The sequence below is a fragment of the Coregonus lavaretus genome (genome assembly GCF_964263955.1).
Source record: "Coregonus lavaretus genome assembly, chromosome: 17".
NCBI lineage: Eukaryota > Metazoa > Chordata > Actinopteri > Salmoniformes > Salmonidae > Coregonus > Coregonus lavaretus.
In genome coordinates this window covers 44946000-44970301 of record NC_140004.1, presented here as the reverse complement: position 1 = coordinate 44970301, position 24302 = coordinate 44946000, and the positions used below count along the sequence as shown (strand labels likewise).

The 24302-nt window shown below is 42.1% G+C and overlaps 2 protein-coding genes across 2 annotated transcripts in view; both read right to left on the bottom strand.

Moving 5' to 3' along the window:
- Positions 1 to 42: 42 nt before the first annotated feature.
- LOC311144416 (phospholipid-transporting ATPase ID-like) lies at positions 43 to 5407 on the bottom strand (the record flags this gene model as incomplete). The annotated part of the gene is made up of 5 exons (XM_084180424.1): positions 5388 to 5407; positions 5145 to 5260; positions 4088 to 4252; positions 3804 to 3915; positions 43 to 131 (listed from the first exon to the last, which is right to left on the bottom strand). Exons 1-5 carry the CDS (start codon positions 5398 to 5400, stop codon positions 43 to 45), a joined length of 495 nt encoding a protein of 164 aa, XP_084036550.1. The 5' UTR covers positions 5401 to 5407.
- A 1575-nt stretch (positions 5408 to 6982) lies between these two features.
- The window catches only part of LOC311144415 (phospholipid-transporting ATPase ID-like), a gene marked incomplete at its 3' end in the record, with an annotated part of 32864 nt that continues 15544 nt past the window's right edge, over positions 6983 to 24302 (bottom strand). The window contains exons 5-21 of the mRNA XM_084180423.1: positions 21260 to 21358; positions 19605 to 19666; positions 19086 to 19158; positions 18825 to 18895; positions 18266 to 18348; positions 16589 to 16747; positions 16058 to 16146; positions 15628 to 15821; positions 15265 to 15473; positions 14071 to 14280; positions 13392 to 13580; positions 13149 to 13264; positions 12092 to 12256; positions 11808 to 11919; positions 8020 to 8125; positions 7573 to 7714; positions 6983 to 7030 (exon numbers count right to left, since the gene is read on the bottom strand). Coding sequence (XP_084036549.1) covers positions 6983 to 7030; positions 7573 to 7714; positions 8020 to 8125; positions 11808 to 11919; positions 12092 to 12256; positions 13149 to 13264; positions 13392 to 13580; positions 14071 to 14280; positions 15265 to 15473; positions 15628 to 15821; positions 16058 to 16146; positions 16589 to 16747; positions 18266 to 18348; positions 18825 to 18895; positions 19086 to 19158; positions 19605 to 19666; positions 21260 to 21358 — 2127 coding nt within the window. The remainder of the gene's footprint in view (positions 7031 to 7572; positions 7715 to 8019; positions 8126 to 11807; positions 11920 to 12091; positions 12257 to 13148; positions 13265 to 13391; positions 13581 to 14070; positions 14281 to 15264; positions 15474 to 15627; positions 15822 to 16057; positions 16147 to 16588; positions 16748 to 18265; positions 18349 to 18824; positions 18896 to 19085; positions 19159 to 19604; positions 19667 to 21259; positions 21359 to 24302) is intronic.

Sequence of the window (24302 nt, the reverse complement as noted above, 5' to 3'; positions counted from 1 at the left end):
GGTTATGACGTCACTTCCTCTGACCTCAGTTCCTGTCTGACTTCATCCGGGTTGTTGGCCGACACAATGAAGATGTCGTTTCATCTCCTCACGCAGCATGTTGCACGAGTAGCCAATGTTCTCCGCCGTCTCTGTCACATGACAAGAACACATAATGTAATTGGTGGAGACAGACAGTGACAAGGACAGAGTTACATGTATATTGTTCACATTCCAGGCTGACTACATTGCAGTCACCTGCCAGATCTCACATAGTGTGGATAGGTGTTTAACATAGTGGGACTGCAGAGTAGTCAGCCTGGAAAACAACTATGGTTAGACCAGAATAGAGGGTTAGAGATAGATTTAAGATTAGAGGTATGGTTAGACAGATAAGGCTGGATATTTAAGGTTAGATAGATAATGTTAGATAGTTAAGGTTAGATAGAAAATGTTAGATAGTTAAGGTTAGATAGACAATGTTGGATAGTTAAGGTTAGATAGATAATGTTGGATAGTTAATGTTAGAGGTAAGGTTAGCTAGTTAAGGTTAGATAAATAATGTTAGATAGTTAAGGTTAGATAGATAATGTTAGAGGTAAGGTTAGAAGTAAGGTTAGATAGTTAAGGTTAGATAGATAATGTTAGATAGTTAAGGTTAGATAGTTAAGGTTAGATAGATAATGATAGAGGTAAGGTTAGATAGTTAAGGTTAGATAGTTAAGGTTAGATAGATAAATGTTAGATAGTTAAGGTTAGATAGTTAAGGTTAGATAGATAATGATAGAGGTAAGGTTAGAGGTAAGGTTAGATAGTTAAGGTTAGATAGATAATGTTAGAGGTAAGGTTAGATAGATGTTAGAGTTAAGGTTCGATAGATAATGTTAGATAGTTAAGGTGAGATAGATAATGTTAGATAGTTAAGGTGAGATAGATAATGTTAGATAGTTAAGGTTAGATAGATAATGTTAGATAGTTAAGGTTAGATATATAATGTTAGAGGTAAGGTTAGATAGTTAAGGTTAGATAGATAATGTTAGATAGATAATGTTAGCTAGTTAAGGTTAGATAGTTAAGGTTAGATAGATTATGTTAGATAATTAAGGTTAGATAGTTAAGGTTAGATAGATAATGATAGAGATGAGGAAAGGTTAGATAGTTAAGGTGATATAGATAATGTTAGATAGTTAAGGTTAGATAGATAATGTTAGATAGTTAATGTTAGATAGTTAAGGTTAGATAGATAATGTTAGATAGATAATGTTAGATAATTAAGGTTAGATAGATAATGTTAGAGGTAAGGTTAGATAGTTAAGGTTAGATAGATAATGTTAGAGTTAAGGTTAGATAGTTAAGGTTAGATAGATAATGTTAGACAGTTAAGGTTAGATAGATAATATTAGATAGTTAAGGTTAGATAGATAATGTTAGATAGATAATGTTAGATAGTTAAGGTGAGATAGATAATGTTAGATAGTTAAGGTTAGATAGTTAAGGTAAGTTTAGATAGTTAAGGTTAGATAGATAATGTTAGATAGATAATGTTAGCTAGTTAAGGTTAGATAGTTAAGGTTAGATAGTTAAGGTTAGATAATTAAGGTTAGATAGTTAAGGTTAGATAGATAATGTTAGAGGTAAGGTTAGATAGTCAAGGTTAGATAGATAATGATAGAGGTGAGGTAAGGTTAGATAGTTAAGGTGATATAGATAATGTTAGATAGTTAAGGTTAGATAGATAATGTTAGATAGTTAAGGTTAGATAGTTAAGGTTAGATAGATAATGTTAGATAGATAATGTTAGATAATTAAGGTTAGATAGATAATGTTAGAGGTAAGGTTAGATAGTTAAGGTTAGATAGATAATGTTAGACAGTTAAGGTTAGATAGATAATGTTAGACAGTTAAGGTTAGATAGATAATATTACATAGTTAAGGTTAGATAGATAATGTTAGATAGATAATATTAGATAGTTAAGGTTAGATAGATAATGTTAGATAGATAATGTTAGATAGTTAAGGTGAGATAGATAATGTTAGATAGTTAAGGTTAGATAGTTAAGGTAAGTTTAGATAGTTAAGGTTAGAGGTAAGGTTAGATAAATAATGTTAGATAGTTAAGGTTAGATAGATAATGTTAGAGGTAAGGTTCGATAGATATTGTTAGAGGTAATGTTAGATAGTTAAGGTTAGATAGTTAAGGTTAGATTGATAATGTTAGATAGTTAAGGTTAGATAGTCAAGGTTAGATAGATAATGATAGAGGTGAGGTAATGTTAGATAGTTAAGGTGATATAGATAATGTTAGATAGTTAAGGTTAGATAGATAATGTTAGATAGTTAAGGTTAGATAGATAATGTTAGATAGTTAAGGTTAGATAGATAATGTTAGAGGTAAGGTTAGATAGTTAAGGTTAGATAGATAATGTTAGATAGTTAAGGTTAGATAGATAATGTTCGAGGTAAGGTTAGATAGTTAAGGTTAGATAGATAATGTTAGATAGTTAAGGTTAGATAGATAATGTTAGATATATAATGTTAGATAGTTAAGGTGAGATAGATAATGTTAGAGGTAAGGTTCGATAGTTAAGGTGAGATAGATAATGATAGAGGTAAGGTTAGAGGTAAGGTTAGATAGTTAAGGTTAGATAGATAATGTTAGAGGTAAGGTTAGAGGTAAGGTTAGATAGTTAAGGTTAGATAGATAATGTTAGAGGTAAGGTTAGAGGTAAGGTTAGATAGTTAAGGTTAGATAGATAATGTTAGAGGTAAGGTTAGATAGTTAAGGTTAGATAGATAATGATAGAGGTAAGGTTAGAGGTAAGGTTAGATAGTTAAGGTTAGATAGATAATGTTAGAGGTAAGGTTAGATAGTTAAGGTTAGATAGATAATGTTAGACAGTTAAGGTTAGATAGATAATGTTAGATAGATAATATTAGATAGTTAAGGTTAGATAGATAATGTTAGATAGATAATGTTAGATAGTTAAGGTGAGATAGATAATGTTAGATAGTTAAGGTTAGATAGTTAAGGTAAGTTTAGATAGTTAAGGTTAGAGGTAAGGTTAGATAAATAATGTTAGATAGTTAAGGTTAGATAGATAATGTTAGAGGTAAGGTTCGATAGATATTGTTAGAGGTAATGTTAGATAGTTAAGGTTAGATAGTTACGGTTAGATTGATAATGTTAGATAGTTAAGGTTAGATAGTCAAGGTTAGATAGATAATGATAGAGGTGAGGTAAGGTTAGATAGTTAAGGTTAGATAGATAATGTTAGAGGTAAGGTTAGATAGTTAAGGTTAGATAGATAATGATAGAGGTAAGGTTAGAGGTAAGGTTAGATAGTTAAGGTTAGATAGATAATGTTAGATAGTTAAGGTTAGATAGATAATGTTAGATAGTTAAGGTTAGAGGTAAGGTTAGATAGTTAAGGTTAGATAGATAATGTTAGATAGTTAAGGTTAGATAGATAAGGTTAGATAGATAAGGTTAGAGGTAAGGTTAGATAGTTAAGGTTAGATAGATAATGTTATACAGTTAAGGTTAGATAGATAATGTTAGATAGATAATATTAGATAGTTAAGGTTAGATAGCTAATGTTAGAGGTAAGGTTAGATAGTTAAGGTGAGATAGATAATGTTAGAGGTAAGGTTAGATAGTTAAGGTGAGATAGATAATGTTAGAGGTAAGGTTAGATAGTTAAGGTTAGATAAAGGAAGGTGGCTATCATTCAGTAGGGGGTTTAGAATGTGCTTATTCAGCAGATAGGTCAGAGAAAAGTTGCTTGGTGACTAACCCTGTTTCTTTGATTGATTGATTGACTAACCCTGTTTGTCGCCGGTGAGCACCCAGATCTTGATGTCAGCTTTGGCGAGCTGCTCGATGGTCTGAGGCACACCATCCTGGAGCTTATCCTCTATGGCTGTAGCTCCCAGCAACTACACACACACACACACACACACACACATAAAATGACGATCCTTTCTCTATCTGTAACAGCTCAAACTGTTCCTGGTACAGTGTTTAACTCATTCCTACCATCAGGTATTTCTCTTTATTTATATGTAAAATAAAAAATCTGTTCCTGGTTCAGTGTTAAAGCCTTCTTACCATCAGGTCTTTCTCTATCTCCTCATAGAGCAGGTCTAGTTTGTCCTCTCGGTCCTCCAGGGCTGTGCTGGCCTCATGGTGGCGCTGTTTCCACCTGCTAAAATACTCCTCATCCAGGTCCTTATAGGCCAAAGCCAGGGTCCGCAGGCCCTCACCAGCAAACTCCTGAATGGATATGACACACACACACACACACGTTGCATGTTTTTTTTTTTTTTTACGTTACGGGATTAATTTTTTTAACGTGATCCACCACCCTGACCACTGTGCTCTCATTTCGTTTTAACAGAATGTAATCTCGGGAGATCAGGATGGTGAAACGAGGATATTACCTTCTATAACAGAGAGAGAGACAGATAGGTTTACAGACTAACACATTTGCAGGCATAAATAGTCCCCCAACATATGATTACATTGCCAAAGCAAGTGAAATAGATAATAAACTAAAGTGAAATAAACAATAAAACATTTACAGTAAACATTACACTCACAAAAGTTTCAAAATAATAAAGACATTTCAAATGTCATATTATGTCTATATACAGTGTTGTAACGATGTGCAAATAGTTAAAGTACAAAAGGGAAAATAAATCAACATAAATATAGGTTGTATTTACAATGGTGTTTGTTCTTCACTGGTTGCCCCTTTCTTGTGGCAACAGGTCACAAATCTTGCTGCTGTCATTGGACACTGTGGGATTTCACCCAATAGACATGTGAGTTTATCAAAATTGGGTTTGTTTTCAAATTCTTTGTGAGTGTGTAATCTGAGGGAAATATGTGTCTCTAATATGGTCATACATTTGGCAGGAGGTTAGGAAGTGCAGCTCAGTTTCCACCTCATGTTGTGGGCAGTGTGCAAATAGCCTGTCTTCTCTTGAGAGCCAGGTTTGCCTACGGCGGCCTTTCTCAATAGCAGGTATTCTGCCACTGTGTACTCTCTGTTTAGGGCCAAATAGCATTCTATTTTGCTCTGTTTTTTTGTTAGTTCTTTCCAATGTGTCAAGTAATTATCTTTTGGTTTTCTCATGACTCTCTCTCTCACACAGACTCTTACGTTGAGGTGTTCAGTGGTGACGTCCATCAGCTTGGTACAGGACTGGTGCAGCCTTTCATAGACCATGGTGTCTGCTCCTTTACAATACAGACACAGCTTCCCCTCTGGACTCCGCACTGTAGTACACACACACACACACACACACACACACACACACACACACACACACACACAGTTAGGCTTCAGCCCTTATAGACATACTACACTGAGCAAGAAGCTAAATCTCTCATGGTTTGTGTTTACCGATGACGGACATCCTCTTGCGGACAGAGGGGGGATGTTAGAGGGTAGGCCTGATGGGAGAGAGGGGATGTTTGAGGGTAGGCCTGATGGGGGAGAGAAGGGAGGTTAGAGGGTAGGCCTGATGGGGGAGAGAGGGGAGGTTAGAGGGTAGGCCTGATGGGGGAGAGAGGGGATGTTAGAGGGTAGGCCTGATGGGGGAGAGAGGGGAGGTTAGAGGGTAGGCCTGATGGGGGAGAGAGGGGATGTTAGAGGGTAGGCCTGATGGGGGAGAGAGGGGATGTTAGAGGGTAGGTCTGATGGGGGAGAGAGGGGATGTTAGAGGGTAGGTCTGATGGGGGAGAGAGGGGAGGTTAGAGGGTAGGCCTGATGGGGGAGAGAGGGGAGGTTAGAGGGTAGGCCTGATGGGGGAGAGAGGGGAGGTTAGAGGGTAGGTCTGATGGGGGAGAGAGGGGAGGTTAGAGGGTAGGCCTGATGGGGGAGAGAGGGGAGGTTAGAGGGTAGGCCTGATGGGGGAGAGAGGGGAGGTTAGAGGGTAGGCCTGATGGGGGAGAGAGGGGAGGTTAGAGGGTAGGCCTGATGGGGGGAGAGAGGGGAGGTTAGAGGGTAGGCCTGATGGGGGGAGAGAGGGGAGGTTAGAGGGTAGGCCTGATGGGGGAGAGAGGGGAGGTTAGAGGGTAGGCCTGATGGGGGAGAGAGGGGAGGTTAGAGGGTAGGCCTGATGGGGGGAGAGAGGGGAGGTTAGAGGGTAGGCCTGATGGGGGAGAGGGGGGAGGTTAGAGGGTAGGTCTGATGGGGGAGAGAGGGGAGGTTAGAGGGTAGGCCTGATGGGGGAGAGAGGGGAGGTTAGAGGGTAGGCCTGATGGGGGAGAGAGGGGAGGTTAGAGGGTAGGGGGAGAGAGGGGAGGTTAGAGGGTAGGTCTGATGGGGGAGAGAGGGGAGGTTAGAGGGTAGGCCTGATGGGGGAGAGAGGGGAGGTTAGAGGGTAGGCCTGATGGGGGAGAGAGGGGATGTTAGAGGGTAGGTCTGATGGGGGAGAGAGGGGAGGTTAGAGGGTAGGCCTGATGGGGGAGAGAGGGGAGGTTAGAGGGTAGGCCTGATGGGGGAGAGAGGGGAGGTTAGAGGGTAGGTCTGATGGGGGAGAGAGGGGAGGTTAGAGGGTAGGCCTGATGGGGGAGAGAGGGGAGGTTAGAGGGTAGGCCTGATGGGGGAGAGAGGGGAGGTTAGAGGGTAGGCCTGATGGGGGAGAGAGGGGAGGTTAGAGGGTAGGTCTGATGGGGGAGAGAAGGGATGTTAGAGGGTAGGCCTGATGGGGGGGGGGGGGTGTTAGAGGGTAGGCCTGATGGGGGAGAGAGGGGAGGTTAGAGGGTAGGTCTGATGGGGGAGAGAGGGGATGTTAGAGGGTAGGTCTGATGGGGGAGAGAGGGGAGGTTAGAGGGTAGGTCTGATGGGGGAGAGAGGGGATGTTAGAGGGTAGGCCTGATGGGGGAGAGAGGGGAGGTTAGAGGGTAGGCCTGATGGGGGAGAGAGGGGATGTTAGAGGGTAGGCCTGATGGGGGAGAGAGGGGAGGTTAGAGGGTAGGCCTGATGAGGGGAGGTTAGAGGGTAGGCCTGATGGGGGAGAGAGGGGATGTTTGAGGGTAGGCCTGATGGGGGAGAGGGGATGTTAGAGGGTAGGTTTGAGTAGAATAAAATAAAATGGAATTGGAAAGAAGGAATGCTAGTGGTCTCTGGGACCTTGATTGAGAAAAACAGTTCTAAACAAAGTTACCAATTGTGTGGATTAGTTGAAGTATCAGAAAGTACCCACTGTCTTAGTAAATACCAGGAGAAACAGTCCTGTAAAAGACTGTCTTAGTAAATACCAGGAGAAACAGTACTGTAAAACCCTGTCTTAGTAAATACCAGGAGAAACAGTACTGTAAAAGACTGTCTTAGTAAATACCAGGAGAAACAGTACTGTAAAAGACTGTCTTAGTAAATACCAGGAGAAACAGTACTGTAAAAGACTGTCCTAGTAAATAACAGCAGAAACAGTACTGTAAAACAGTGTCTTAGTAAATAACAGCAGAAACAGTACTGTAAAACAGTGTCCTAGTAAATAACAGCAGAAACAGTACTGTAAAACAGTGTCTTAGTAAATAACAGCAGAAACAGTACTGTAAAACAGTGTCTTTGTGTATCTCACCAGACTGTGTCCGTTGATGACCAGCCCGTACTCTCCGTTCACCTCCTCGTCCCTGAACACCTTCGGCTTGTTGCCCAGAGTCCTCTCTGGCATGAAGATGGCCTCCTCCTCTGCACCTGGTTTCATGGTGCTCAATACATTCCTGGTTCAACACCAAAACAATTCCTCTCATCTCATACTATTCCATCATGTCTATGTTATCAACATGGGGTGGGCGATTCTGGTTCTAGAGAGCTACATTAATGACAGGCTTTGTTCCAATCCAGCTATAGCACACCTTATTCAAATAATCAACTAATCAATCTTCCAGGCCATGATTAGTTGAATAAGATGTATTAGTGCAGAGTTGGAATAAAAGCCTGCACACAGGGTGTTAGCATTGGGGGGGGGGGGGGGCTGTGGCCAGTGTGGACAGGGTTATGTGGTTATGACGTCACTTCCTCTGACCTCAGTTCCTGTCTGACTTCATCCGGGTTGTTGGCCGACACAATGAAGATGTCGTTCATCTCCTCACGCAGCATGTTGCACGAGTAGCCAATGTTCTCCGCCGTCTCTGTCACATGACAAGAACACATAATGTAATTGGTGGAGACAGACAGTGACAAGGACAGAGTTACATGTATATTGTTCACATTCCAGGCTGACTACATTGCAGTCACCTGCCAGATCTCACATAGTGTGGATAGGTGTTTAACATAGTGGGACTGCAGAGTAGTCAGCCTGGAAAACAACTATGGTTAGACCAGAATAGAGGGTTAGAGATAGATTTAAGATTAGAGGTATGGTTAGACAGATAAGGCTGGATATTTAAGGTTAGATAGATAATGTTAGATAGTTAAGGTTAGATAGAAAATGTTAGATAGTTAAGGTTAGATAGACAATGTTGGATAGTTAAGGTTAGATAGATAATGTTGGATAGTTAATGTTAGAGGTAAGGTTAGCTAGTTAAGGTTAGATAAATAATGTTAGATAGTTAAGGTTAGATAGATAATGTTAGAGGTAAGGTTAGAAGTAAGGTTAGATAGTTAAGGTTAGATAGATAATGTTAGATAGTTAAGGTTAGATAGTTAAGGTTAGATAGATAATGATAGAGGTAAGGTTAGATAGTTAAGGTTAGATAGTTAAGGTTAGATAGATAATGTTAGATAGTTAAGGTTAGATAGTTAAGGTTAGATAGATAATGATAGAGGTAAGGTTAGAGGTAAGGTTAGATAGTTAAGGTTAGATAGATAATGTTAGAGGTAAGGTTAGATAGATGTTAGAGTTAAGGTTCGATAGATAATGTTAGATAGTTAAGGTGAGATAGATAATGTTAGATAGTTAAGGTGAGATAGATAATGTTAGATAGTTAAGGTTAGATAGATAATGTTAGATAGTTAAGGTTAGATATATAATGTTAGAGGTAAGGTTAGATAGTTAAGGTTAGATAGATAATGTTAGATAGATAATGTTAGCTAGTTAAGGTTAGATAGTTAAGGTTAGATAGATTATGTTAGATAATTAAGGTTAGATAGTTAAGGTTAGATAGATAATGATAGAGATGAGGAAAGGTTAGATAGTTAAGGTGATATAGATAATGTTAGATAGTTAAGGTTAGATAGATAATGTTAGATAGTTAATGTTAGATAGTTAAGGTTAGATAGATAATGTTAGATAGATAATGTTAGATAATTAAGGTTAGATAGATAATGTTAGAGGTAAGGTTAGATAGTTAAGGTTAGATAGATAATGTTAGAGTTAAGGTTAGATAGTTAAGGTTAGATAGATAATGTTAGACAGTTAAGGTTAGATAGATAATATTAGATAGTTAAGGTTAGATAGATAATGTTAGATAGATAATGTTAGATAGTTAAGGTGAGATAGATAATGTTAGATAGTTAAGGTTAGATAGTTAAGGTAAGTTTAGATAGTTAAGGTTAGATAGATAATGTTAGATAGATAATGTTAGCTAGTTAAGGTTAGATAGTTAAGGTTAGATAGTTAAGGTTAGATAATTAAGGTTAGATAGTTAAGGTTAGATAGATAATGTTAGAGGTAAGGTTAGATAGTCAAGGTTAGATAGATAATGATAGAGGTGAGGTAAGGTTAGATAGTTAAGGTGATATAGATAATGTTAGATAGTTAAGGTTAGATAGATAATGTTAGATAGTTAAGGTTAGATAGTTAAGGTTAGATAGATAATGTTAGATAGATAATGTTAGATAATTAAGGTTAGATAGATAATGTTAGAGGTAAGGTTAGATAGTTAAGGTTAGATAGATAATGTTAGACAGTTAAGGTTAGATAGATAATGTTAGACAGTTAAGGTTAGATAGATAATATTACATAGTTAAGGTTAGATAGATAATGTTAGATAGATAATATTAGATAGTTAAGGTTAGATAGATAATGTTAGATAGATAATGTTAGATAGTTAAGGTGAGATAGATAATGTTAGATAGTTAAGGTTAGATAGTTAAGGTAAGTTTAGATAGTTAAGGTTAGAGGTAAGGTTAGATAAATAATGTTAGATAGTTAAGGTTAGATAGATAATGTTAGAGGTAAGGTTCGATAGATATTGTTAGAGGTAATGTTAGATAGTTAAGGTTAGATAGTTAAGGTTAGATTGATAATGTTAGATAGTTAAGGTTAGATAGTCAAGGTTAGATAGATAATGATAGAGGTGAGGTAATGTTAGATAGTTAAGGTGATATAGATAATGTTAGATAGTTAAGGTTAGATAGATAATGTTAGATAGTTAAGGTTAGATAGATAATGTTAGATAGTTAAGGTTAGATAGATAATGTTAGAGGTAAGGTTAGATAGTTAAGGTTAGATAGATAATGTTAGATAGTTAAGGTTAGATAGATAATGTTCGAGGTAAGGTTAGATAGTTAAGGTTAGATAGATAATGTTAGATAGTTAAGGTTAGATAGATAATGTTAGATATATAATGTTAGATAGTTAAGGTGAGATAGATAATGTTAGAGGTAAGGTTCGATAGTTAAGGTGAGATAGATAATGATAGAGGTAAGGTTAGAGGTAAGGTTAGATAGTTAAGGTTAGATAGATAATGTTAGAGGTAAGGTTAGAGGTAAGGTTAGATAGTTAAGGTTAGATAGATAATGTTAGAGGTAAGGTTAGAGGTAAGGTTAGATAGTTAAGGTTAGATAGATAATGTTAGAGGTAAGGTTAGATAGTTAAGGTTAGATAGATAATGATAGAGGTAAGGTTAGAGGTAAGGTTAGATAGTTAAGGTTAGATAGATAATGTTAGAGGTAAGGTTAGATAGTTAAGGTTAGATAGATAATGTTAGACAGTTAAGGTTAGATAGATAATGTTAGATAGATAATATTAGATAGTTAAGGTTAGATAGATAATGTTAGATAGATAATGTTAGATAGTTAAGGTGAGATAGATAATGTTAGATAGTTAAGGTTAGATAGTTAAGGTAAGTTTAGATAGTTAAGGTTAGAGGTAAGGTTAGATAAATAATGTTAGATAGTTAAGGTTAGATAGATAATGTTAGAGGTAAGGTTCGATAGATATTGTTAGAGGTAATGTTAGATAGTTAAGGTTAGATAGTTACGGTTAGATTGATAATGTTAGATAGTTAAGGTTAGATAGTCAAGGTTAGATAGATAATGATAGAGGTGAGGTAAGGTTAGATAGTTAAGGTTAGATAGATAATGTTAGAGGTAAGGTTAGATAGTTAAGGTTAGATAGATAATGATAGAGGTAAGGTTAGAGGTAAGGTTAGATAGTTAAGGTTAGATAGATAATGTTAGATAGTTAAGGTTAGATAGATAATGTTAGATAGTTAAGGTTAGAGGTAAGGTTAGATAGTTAAGGTTAGATAGATAATGTTAGATAGTTAAGGTTAGATAGATAAGGTTAGATAGATAAGGTTAGAGGTAAGGTTAGATAGTTAAGGTTAGATAGATAATGTTATACAGTTAAGGTTAGATAGATAATGTTAGATAGATAATATTAGATAGTTAAGGTTAGATAGCTAATGTTAGAGGTAAGGTTAGATAGTTAAGGTGAGATAGATAATGTTAGAGGTAAGGTTAGATAGTTAATAGATAGTTAAGGTGAGATAGATAATGTTAGAGGTAAGGTTAGATAGTTAAGGTTAGATAAAGGAAGGTGGCTATCATTCAGTAGGGGGTTTAGAATGTGCTTATTCAGCAGATAGGTCAGAGAAAAGTTGCTTGGTGACTAACCCTGTTTCTTTGATTGATTGATTGACTAACCCTGTTTGTCGCCGGTGAGCACCCAGATCTTGATGTCAGCTTTGGCGAGCTGCTCGATGGTCTGAGGCACACCATCCTGGAGCTTATCCTCTATGGCTGTAGCTCCCAGCAACTACACACACACACACACACACACACACATAAAATGACGATCCTTTCTCTATCTGTAACAGCTCAAACTGTTCCTGGTACAGTGTTTAACTCATTCCTACCATCAGGTATTTCTCTTTATTTATATGTAAAATAAAAAATCTGTTCCTGGTTCAGTGTTAAAGCCTTCTTACCATCAGGTCTTTCTCTATCTCCTCATAGAGCAGGTCTAGTTTGTCCTCTCGGTCCTCCAGGGCTGTGCTGGCCTCATGGTGGCGCTGTTTCCACCTGCTAAAATACTCCTCATCCAGGTCCTTATAGGCCAAAGCCAGGGTCCGCAGGCCCTCACCAGCAAACTCCTGAATGGATATGACACACACACACACACACGTTGCATGTTTTTTTTTTTTTTTACGTTACGGGATTAATTTTTTTAACGTGATCCACCACCCTGACCACTGTGCTCTCATTTCGTTTTAACAGAATGTAATCTCGGGAGATCAGGATGGTGAAACGAGGATATTACCTTCTATAACAGAGAGAGAGACAGATAGGTTTACAGACTAACACATTTGCAGGCATAAATAGTCCCCCAACATATGATTACATTGCCAAAGCAAGTGAAATAGATAATAAACTAAAGTGAAATAAACAATAAAACATTTACAGTAAACATTACACTCACAAAAGTTTCAAAATAATAAAGACATTTCAAATGTCATATTATGTCTATATACAGTGTTGTAACGATGTGCAAATAGTTAAAGTACAAAAGGGAAAATAAATCAACATAAATATAGGTTGTATTTACAATGGTGTTTGTTCTTCACTGGTTGCCCCTTTCTTGTGGCAACAGGTCACAAATCTTGCTGCTGTCATTGGACACTGTGGGATTTCACCCAATAGACATGTGAGTTTATCAAAATTGGGTTTGTTTTCAAATTCTTTGTGAGTGTGTAATCTGAGGGAAATATGTGTCTCTAATATGGTCATACATTTGGCAGGAGGTTAGGAAGTGCAGCTCAGTTTCCACCTCATGTTGTGGGCAGTGTGCAAATAGCCTGTCTTCTCTTGAGAGCCAGGTTTGCCTACGGCGGCCTTTCTCAATAGCAGGTATTCTGCCACTGTGTACTCTCTGTTTAGGGCCAAATAGCATTCTATTTTGCTCTGTTTTTTTGTTAGTTCTTTCCAATGTGTCAAGTAATTATCTTTTGGTTTTCTCATGACTCTCTCTCTCACACAGACTCTTACGTTGAGGTGTTCAGTGGTGACGTCCATCAGCTTGGTACAGGACTGGTGCAGCCTTTCATAGACCATGGTGTCTGCTCCTTTACAATACAGACACAGCTTCCCCTCTGGACTCCGCACTGTAGTACACACACACACACACACACACACACACACACACACACACACACACACACAGTTAGGCTTCAGCCCTTATAGACATACTACACTGAGCAAGAAGCTAAATCTCTCATGGTTTGTGTTTACCGATGACGGACATCCTCTTGCGGACATTGTTGAAGTCGAGGATGGCGAGTAGCTCGTAGCTGCGTTGTTTTCCCATCTCTACGATAGTGACGCTCTCTGGCGTGCGCGAGCGGAACACGAAGCCAAAGTTGCGTGCTGCGGTTACCAAAGCACCTTCATCAGGTGACTGGGCCTGGTACAGCAGCTCACCTTTACAGAGGGAATGAGGTCATTTCCTGTTGTTAGAGGAAGTGGTCGTAGCTATCGCTCTTTTTTGTTGTTGGATATATACATGAATATGGATAAACACACAGTCTTCCCTTTCTGACACATAATCTCAATCTCAACAAGCAAAAACAAACATGCTCCCCACTTTCACAAATACTCTCTCTCTCTCACTCTCAACCGCTCTCTATCCCAATCCCCCATCTCTCTCCTCCTCTCTCCTCACCCACCCACCCTCCATCTCTCTCTCTGTCTCTCTCTCTCCCTCCCTCTCTCCTCACCCTCTCTCTCTTTCTCCCTCTCTCCTCATCCTCCCTCTCTCTCTCTCCCTCCCTCCCTCTCTCTCTCCTCACCCTCTCTCTTTCTCCCCCTCCTTCTTGCTCTCTCTCTCCTCTCCCCCTCTCTCTCTCTCCTCTCCCCCTCCCCCTCTCCTCACCTTCTCTCCTCTCTCCTCTCCCCCTCCCCCTCTCCTCACCCTCTCTCTTCTCCTCAGCCATAACAGTGTGACAGAGGGCCAATATTCTGAAGAAGGAGTGGACCTCCACACTGTTCAGCTTCACAGCCTCCACCAGCGAGTGGTCATGGAAGGAGAATTGATGGTCAGCAAGAGGGTTGAAGGACCAGTCCACCGTCTCTGTGTGCTCGTTGATCTCCAGTCTCTGGCCAGTGTAGTCAAATACATCTCCTGGAGAACAGAATTGAGACTGGATGAATTCATGTGGGGTTCTTCACAATGGAGGAGGGATTCATGCGAGCCTGTGATTGTGTGTTTGTTCGTGTGTGTGCTTCTGCATCCGTCCATACACACTTCCTTGCCTTCATATGTACCATCTGAACCTCAACGTAACTCTTCATATGTACCATCTGAACCTCACCGCAGCTCTTCCTATGTACCATCTGAACCTCACTGTAGCTCTTCCTATGTACCATCTGAACCTCACCGTAGCTCTTCATATGTACCATCTGAACCTCACTGTAGCTCTTCCTATGTACCATCTGAACCTCACCGTAGCTCTTCCTATGTACCATCTGAACCTCACCGTAGCTCTTCCTATGTACCATCTGAACCTCACCGTAGCTCTTCCTATGTGCCATCTATAATAATATAATATAATATGCCATTTAGCAGACGCTTTTATCCAAAGCGACTTACAGTCATGTGTGCATACATTTTTACGTATGGGTGGTCCCGGGGATCGAACCCACTACCCTGGCGTTACAAGCGCCATGCTCTACCAATTGAGCTACAGAGGACCACCCATCTGAACCTCACCATAGCTCTTCCTATGTACCATCTGAACCTCACCGTAGCTCTTCCTATGTACCATCTGAACCTCACCGTAGCTCTTCCTATGTACCATCTGAACCTCACCGTAGCTCTTCCTATGTACCATCTGAACCTCACCGTAGCTCTTCTGATGTACCATCTGAACCTCACCGCAGCTCTTCCTATGTACCATCTGAACCTCACAGTAGCTCTTCCTATGTACCAACCGAACCTCACCGTAGCTCTTCCTATGTACCATCTGAACCTCATCGTAGCTCTTCCTATGTACCATCTGAACCTCACCGTAGCTCTTCTGATGTACCACCTGAACCTCACCGTAGCTCTTCCTATGTACCATCTGAACCTCACAGTAGCTCTTCCTATGTACCAACCGAACCTCACCGTAGCTCTTCCCGTTGATAGAACACTTATTGAAGATCATGATGTTCTGAGTGAGTGTTCCAGTCTTGTCAGAGAAGATGTATTTGATCTGACCCAGCTCCTCGTTCAGCGTGGTGGTCCGGGCCTTGGCCGGGGTGTCACTAAGGGCATGGTACATCTTCCTGTCCCAGTCGATGTAGAAACTGTTGCCCAGACGGATGACCTCCACACTGCAACACATACAGGAATCATTCATTACATTACATACAGTAGAACCTTAGCGCAGACATGTATCTGCAAGGTACAGTATCTCAAATAGGCAGAAATACAATAAGCAATGACACAGTAAAACAGACTCTCTCTCACACACACACACACACATACCTGACGTAGAGTGAGATGGGTACAACGGTGTTGAGGATGATGACGTAGGACCAGAATGTGAGGAAGGAGGAGAAGGGGGTGTCGACTCCGTCCTGTCTGGGCAGGAAGGCCGTGAACTCTGACCCCCAGCGCTGCTCCCAGATCCTGTTGCCGATGGCCAGGATCGTGCACATGAACGCCAGGAAGCCAAAGATCTGATGGGGGAAAGAGGGGTCAATAGGTCAAGAGGTCAACAGGTGGGAAGAGAGATGTAAAGGCTGACAGAAACTATAGAAAATTAAACTGAACCTAGTGTAATAAAAAACATATTGTTAATGAGAGATGTCCAGTGAAAGTTAAAATTAAGATCTTAACTCCCAATAAAACCCCATCTATCCCAGATCTATCCATTGACAGATAAAACCCACAAGAGTCTAACTGCTGGACTCACACAAAGGACGAGCACGTTCATCAGGCGGTCGATGCTGGTCCTCTTGAACGTGGTCTTTCCACAGTTCTGCATCAGCTTAGTCTCTGGACCTGGACCACAACAGGGTTAGTATTAAAGGGGCTATATGTAATAATTTAGAAGAAAAAAACTTAACAACCGATAATTGACATTTCCTCATTGTTTAGAAGAATACCTTTTAATAAAGGTTAGAAGCAAAATGTCCATTTGGTCAGTCAGAGTTCGGTATTCTCTGATGATGTTTATTATCTATACTGCCCAGCAGAGGGCGGGTTTAACTGACCTGTGAACCAGTACCAGTCCTGACCTCTGTAAGCATTTCACGGTAAGGTCTACTACACCTGTTGTATTTGGCCAATGTGACAAATACTATTTGATTTGATTTGACCCTTAACATCTCACCTCCAAACAGCACCAGTCCTGACCTCTAACATCTCACTTCCAAACAGCACCAGCCCTGACCTTTAACCTCTCACCTCCGAACTGCACTAGTCCTGACCTTTAACCTCTCACCTCCGAACAGCACCAGTCCGAAGCACCACTCTGTGTTCCTGAGGGTGCAGCCCCTCAGCAGGATCTTGTCGTTGTCCAGAGAGTATTTCTGACCAGCGTTAGTCAGTGTTCCTGTGAAACGGTCCAGTCGGTTGTTGGGGGGCTCACAGCGCACCTCGCCTGGACAGGGTTAGGAGGAGAGGAGGAGACACAGGGTTAGGAGGAGAGGAGGAGACTCAGGGTTAGGAGGAGAGGAGGAGACACAGGGTTAGGAGGAGAGGGGGAGACACAGGGTTAGGAGGAGGAGACACAGGGTTAGGAGGAGAGGAGGAGACACAGGGTTAGGAGGAGAGGAGGAGACACAGGGTTAGGAGGAGAGGAGGAGACACAGGGTTAGGAGGAGAGGAGGAGACACAGGGTTAGGAGGAGAGGAGGAGACACAGGGTTAGGAGGAGAGGAGGAGACACAGGGTTAGGAGGAGAGGAGACACAGGGTTAGGAGGAGAGGAGACACAGGGTTAGGAGGAGAGGAGGAGACACAGGGTTAGGAGGAGAGGAGGAGACACAGGGTTAGAAGGAGAGGTGGAGACACAGGGTTAGGAGGAGAGGAGACACAGGGTTAGGAGGAGAGGAGGAGACACAGGGTTAGGAGGAGAGGAGGAGACACAGGGTTAGAAGGAGAGGAGGAGACACAGGGTTAGGAGGAGAGGAGGAGACACAGGGTTAGGAGGAGAGGAGGAGACACAGGGTTAGGAGGAGAGGTGGAGACACAGGGTTAGGAGGAGAGGAGGAGACACAGGGTTAGAAGGAGAGGAGGAGACACAGGGTTTGGAGGAGAGGAGGAGACACAGGGTTAGGAGGAGAGGAGGAGACACAGGGTTAGGAGGAGAGGAGGAGACACAGGGTTAGGAGGAGAGGAGGAGACACAGGGTTAGGAGGAGGAGGAGGAGACACAGGGTTAGGAGGAGAGGAGGAGACACAGGGTTAGGAGGAGAGGAGGAGACACAGGGTTAGGAGGGGAGGAGGAGACACAGGGTTAGAAGGAGAGGAGGAGACACAGGGTTAGGAGGAGAGGAGGAGACACAGGGTTAGGAGGAGAGGAGGAGACACAGGGTTAGGAGGAGAGGAGGAGACACAGGGTTAGAAGGAGAGGAGGAGACACAGGGTTTGGAGGAGAGGAGGAGACACAGGGTTAGGAGGAGAGGAGGAGACATAGGGTTAGGAGGAGAGGAGGAGACACAGGGTTAGGAGGAGAGGAGGAGACACAGGGTTAGGAGGAGAGGAGGAGACACAGGGTTAGGAGGAGAGGAGGAGACACAGGGTTTGGAGGAGAGGAGGAGACACAGGGTTTGGACGAGAGGAGAGTGGGTATTTATATGGTTAAAACATCATACATTTACTAGGGCACTGAACCACACCTGATTGAAATATGCTGCTTTTTTCTTTCGTAATTCTATGTTTTTCTTTGGCAATTTGCTTTATGCTTTTATGATCATTATGGCGTGGCTACAAAGTATGAGCAGAATGACTTTTTTCCCCTAGACACTGATCAAAAGGTTAGTTTATGCATATCCCCCTTAATGGTTCATGTTAGGATTTGGCTGATCCTGGATCTGTATCTAAGGGAAACTTCTACCCAGAGCTACTATCTAGAAAGTGTCTAACCCCTTCAGATGTCACCCTCTGAGTGTCAACTCACCATTGAAGGCAGCCAGGCTGTGGATGTTGTCCCCCATGTCTCCTGTTACTGTCAGAGCCTGCTTCACCTTTAGATTGGTCTCTCTGAGAGGTGGAGGAGAGGAGAGGGAGGAAGGGGAGAGGAGGAGGGGGGGGGGGGGGGAGAGAGGAGGGGGAGGAGGAGAGAGGAGGAGGAGGAGGAGGGCAGAGGAGAAGGAGGAGGAGGAGGAGATGGGCAGAGGAGGAGATGGGCAGAGGAGGAGGAGGAGTAGAGGGGGGAGAGAGGAGGAGGAGGAGGGGGAGGAGGAGGAGGGGGGAGGGGAGAGAGGAGGAGGAGGAGGGGGGGGGAGGAGGAGGGAGAGGGGGGGGGGGGAGGAGGGAGAGGGGGGGGGGGAGGAGGAGGAGGAGGAGGAGGGGGAGGAGGAGGGGAGAGAGGGAGGAGGAGGAGGAGGAGGGGGGGAGGAGGAGGAGGAGGAGGGAGAGAGGGTATGAGGAGTAAGTATGAATAGACATTAGCTTTGTACAGTGGATGGACAAACAAACTGACACAGCCACACACACACACACACACACACACTGACCCGTCCAGTTCAGCAGTCTCTATGTAGACCAGGTTGAGAGGTTCACTGCTAGAGAGCAGCAACAGGTCTGCCTGAAATCACACAGAGATTCACAGAATCAGATTCACTGACTATCAAATAGACTGGTGCCTATATTCAGTCTATCAGGATGGTCTCCTGTGCCAACTGTTAAAATAGACTAACAGTGAGGCACAGCATGTTCCAGAGCTGAATCAGTATGTTTTAATGAACTGACAGTTAGGTTCAGTGTTCTGTTCTCACCGTAACAAACTGATTGTTCTCCAGTTTGATGGTATCGCCCACCTGAACGTCCATCCATTTTTCACTCCGTAGTCTAGAGAGACAAATATTGAGAAGGAGAGGAAGAGACAGAGAGAGAGAGAGTGTGTGGTGGAGGGGAAAGAGAGAGAGAGAGTGAAAGTGAGAGAGTATGTTGTGTAGACAGTAGGGATCGTCCCTCTGTTGTTTGGGGACAGTCAGGAGGAAATAGAAGACTAAATATAGCCAATGGGGTCAGACATTCAAATCTACTGTGTCTTTGAGTCAGCAGTCACATCAACAGGAAGAAAACAAGCACTTCCTGTTGTCCTGCAGCTGCTTCCTGTTGCCCCCCCAGAAAAGAGGGCACGGTGCCTAGCTGTCCCTGCCTGGAAATGGATTTGTGTGGAGGACAGTGGAGACAGTAGGATGGGGACAAACAATCTCTGACCATACACACAACCAGTGTACCATCATAAGTTGTGTTCATAATGAAACCAATAGTAGATCTGATGAACTTACTCTCCATCCATGAGCACTGTGACCTTCCTGTTGTTCACCTGGTTGTCACTCCTGTGGCGGTTCTGGTAAAACAGAGAGGATAATACAATACATTAGACATTAGTAGCTAACCTCAAGGGTCGTTTCCTGGTTAAATGGGGACTTGTGAATGGAGTTGACTTAATCATTACAAGACACCTTTATGCTCTCTTTATGTATTGACTGAGGGGATTTCTTCAGGTAAGAGGTTGTCTAAATGTTTGGTTTTAGTCTGGAGTCTCACCAGGCCACCCAAAACTCTGACTTCCCACCACTGTGTCGCTAAAGATGGCCACCATCTCCTCACCAAGAGCCAATCATGATAAGCCAAATACGATGACCTCACTAAAGCTGTTGCTGGACCGTGAAGGCAGAAAGGTCAGTTTCTATGTCCCAAATTGCACCCTATTCCCTATATAGTGCACTACCATTTGAACAGTCTATGGGTCCTAGTCAAAAGTAGTGAATTACATAGGGAATAGGGTGCAATTTGGGATGCAGTCTGTGTAGCCACCTGACCTAACAAACAGACCCTTGTTCTGTTACTGAGGTTAATGTGTAACCACATGAGATCACATTTCCCAGACCGGTTCAGTATCAGGTTGCCAAATTCCCTCCACAGCCTGTAGCAGTAGTGGTTTTTTAAAAACTTTACAGCTGGAACTGAAAGTTATTTTCCTTTTATTGTTTTGGTATTAAAACTAGATTCCTGCTTGATTCAGAAAGTAGTGAAAGAACAAGCCAATTAAAAACACATCAGAGAGGGAATCAGAAGACATTTCTGTTGTTACTCAATTATCTTACTGATATTTTCCTCCAGAAAGTCAACCACACATGCATGGACGCACAGACACATGGACACATACACAGAGCCTGCAGTGAGAGAGAGAGAGAGAGATACGAGATGAGGTAAGAGGAGGGAGTAACCTGAAACAGAGCCTTAAATAAGATGTCTGACACAGACGTTCAAAAAGTGGAGTCTTAGTCCCAACTCCTGAAACAATGACGTTACTGCCACCAACACAACAACAATCACCATGGATATACAAATAAGAGAGGATTTCGGTGAGAGAGAGAAATAGAGGAGAGAGAGAGAGAGAGAGAGAGAGAGAGAGAGAGAGAGAGAGAGAGAGGAGAGAGAGAGAGAGAGAGAGAGAGAGAGAGAGAAATAGAGAGAGGAGAGGAGAGAAAGAGAGAGAGAGAGAGAGAGAGAGAGAGAGAGAGAGAGAGAGAGAGAGAGAGAGAGAGAGAGAGAGAGAGAGAGAGAGAGAGAGAGAGAGACAGAGAGACAGAGAGAGAGAGAGACAGAGAGAGAGAGAGAGGTTGGAGTGTGGAGTGACAGCCAAACTGACAATAGTCTGAACCTCTACAACCTTTCAACCAGCCCAGTGCACCACCACTATACAATAGTCAGGTAAGGTAAGCAGGTTAAAGGTCAGAAGGTCAGAAGGTGAATAAATCACGACAGAGTAGGTAGAGAGAGACAGAGACAGAGACAGAGACAGAGACAGAGACAGAGAGAGAGAGAGATAGAGAGGTAAAGATGAAAAGGAGAAGCTAAGAAGATATCTGCTTGGAATGGCGAAGGGCTGAGCAGCAGTTATATGTGAAAGGTAAGGAGTTCTCTTCATACTCACTATGTCATCCGTAGCGTCTTTAGCAGCAGTCACAGACAGCACCAGGACCAGAGGGACCACGGTCGTGAACCAGGACAGAGAGGAGATGGCAGGAATCACCTACCGCAACACAACCACAACATTCAACAAACACTCAGGTAACATTTATACAACATCTATACAACATCTCACATTAATACAACAGATACCCCCAATATAGGGAGGAGATGGTGGTCATATAATTAGGAATTAGAATACTAGAATGGTCATGAACCTTCTTATGATGGTATAAAGGTCAGCCATTTTGGTCAGGGAGTTGGTCAACCATGATTTGCCAATGCCTTGATAAGATATTGTGTAAAATAATGAATTTGAAGAATGTATCTTCACTGTATGTTTGTTAGCTAGCTAGCCATCCAGTTTTAGAGAAATGATTCCATTAATTGTTTAAATTAACTGCCAATATGCTGAAATCAGTTGATGATAAGGACTTAGACAAGTTGTAAATGCAACAAGTAGTGATTTTGTATCATATAATTGCACTCACAGCTTTACAAGAAAACAAAAATGGAGACCTTTATGGTCTGTTTACATATATTTTAGAGGCTATTCATACAGAAAATGTGTATAAAACCTGCATAAACTGTATTTATAATTGTATGGCAATATTTTAGGTTGACAATACTTCTAATACACAATATCTGATTTATCACATGCCTTACTTTTATTTTCCTGCATAAGTAAAATCTGGATTATGCCTCTACTGCCATTCATTCCAATAAGACTGGTTTGGAACATTTAGGGTTTATGACATAGCCCCCCTAGTAATTTAATAGGATCTCTATGATGGTGGTGTTGATTGTAAATGGTGCTGATATTAGCTAAACATACAGTGAGTATGCAGATAAAAACACAACACAAGCCTACACATAGACTTTCATAACAGGACAGAATCCATGATATGAAACCCTGTACTGGATCCATAAGACAGAGACATGTATATGGATCGGCTCTCTGCTAGTCTCCATAGTTGTTTCTACATACTGTAAGGTGTGATGAGATCTCTCTACGTCAGGTATGTCGTTTGTAAACCTCTATCCAACAATGAGTTAAGACGCTAAGAGTCAACTGTGCTGAGTATCTCACTTCCTCAATCAATGCACTTCACTCAGTCATATCCTGTTTTCTTACTGGACTGATGTAGCTTTATTCTGGAAATCATATCCCGTTTTCTTATTGGACTGATGTAGCTTTATTCTGGAAATCATATCCCGTTTTCTTATTGGACTGATTCTAGCTTTACTGTGGAAATCATAGCCATATCCTCCAACAGGGTCTGGCTCCAGCAGGTAACATGCTTCGTAAACAACTGGTGTAGACTAACAGTGAAATGCTTACTACTTACGGGGCAGAGAGACAAATAGAAAAATAATATATAAATATACAATGAGTAATGATAACTTGGCTATATACACGGGGTACCAGTACGGAGCAGATGTGCAGGGGTATGAGGTAATTTAGGTAGATATGTACATATAGGTAGGGATAAAGTGACTAGGCAACAGGATAGATAATAAACAGTAACAGCAGGGCATGTGATGTGTCAAAAGAGTTAGTGCAAAAAGGGTCAATGCAGAAAGTCTGGGTAGCTATTAGTTAACTATTTAACTAACTACTTATGGCTAAGGGTAAAGGCTGTGCAGGGTCCTGTCGTTTCCGACTTGGTGAATCGGTATCGCTTGCCGTGCAGTAGCAGAGAGAACAGTCTATGACTTGGGTGACTGGAGTCTTTGACAATTCTTAGGGCCTTCCTCTGACACCGCCTGGTATAGAGGTCCTCTATGGCAGGGAGCTTGGCCCCAGTGATGTACTGGGCCGTACTACACCAATGCACTACCCTCTGTAGCGCCTTGCGGTCAGATGCCAAGCAATTGCCAAACCAAGCGGTGATGCAGCCAGTCAAGATGCTCTCAATGGTGCAGTTGTAGAACTTCTTGAGGATCTGAGGACCCACACCAAATTCCTTAGTGATGTGGACACAGAGGAACTTGAAGCTCTCGACCTGCTCCACTATAGCCCCGTTGATATGGATGTGGGCATGCTCGACCCTCCGTTTCCTGTAGTCCACGATCAGCTCTTCTGTCTTGCTGATGTTGAGGGAGAGGTTCTTGTCCTGGAACCACACTGCCAGGTGTCTGACCTCCTCCTTGTAGGCTGTCTCATCGTCGTCGGTGATCAGGCCTACCACCGTTGTGTCGTCTGCAAACTTAATGATGGTGTTAGAGTTGTGCAAGGCCACACAGTCGTGGGTGAACAAGGAGTACAGGAAGAGACTAAGCACGCACCCCTGAGAGGCCCCCGTGTTGAGGGTCAGCATGGTGAATGTGTTGTTGCCTACCCACCACCTGGGGGTGGCCCGTCAGGAAGTCCAGGATCCAGTTGTAGAGGGAGGTGTTTAATCCCAGGGTCCTTAGCTTAGTGATGAGGTTGGAGGGCACTATGGTGTTGAACTCTGAGATGTAGTCAATGAACAGCCTTCTCACGTAGGTATTCCTTTAGTCCAGGTGGGAAAGAGCAGTGTGGAGTGCAATAGAGATTGTGTCATCCGTGGATCTGTTAGGGCGGTATGCGAATTGGAGTGGGTCCACTGTGTCTGGAATGATGGTGTTGATTGTGCCATGACATTCCTTTAAAAGCATTTCATGACTACTGATGTGAATGCTACCGGGGTGATAGTCGACTACTGAGAGCGTGATCACACAGTCGTCCGGAACAACTGGTGCACTCATGAATGGTTCAGTGTTGCTAGCCTCGACGCGAGCATAGAAAGTGTTTAGCTCGTCTGATAGGCTCGCATCACTGGACAGCTCGCGGCTGAGTTTCCCTTTGTAATCCGTGATACTTTGCAAGCCCTGCCACATCCAATGAGCATCAGAGCCAATATAGTAGGATTCGATCTTGATCCTGTATTGACGCTTTCCCTGTTTGATGGTTCGTCGGAGGGCGTAGCGGGATTTCTTATAAGTGTCAGGATTAGTGTCTCGCTTCTTGAAAGCGGCACCTC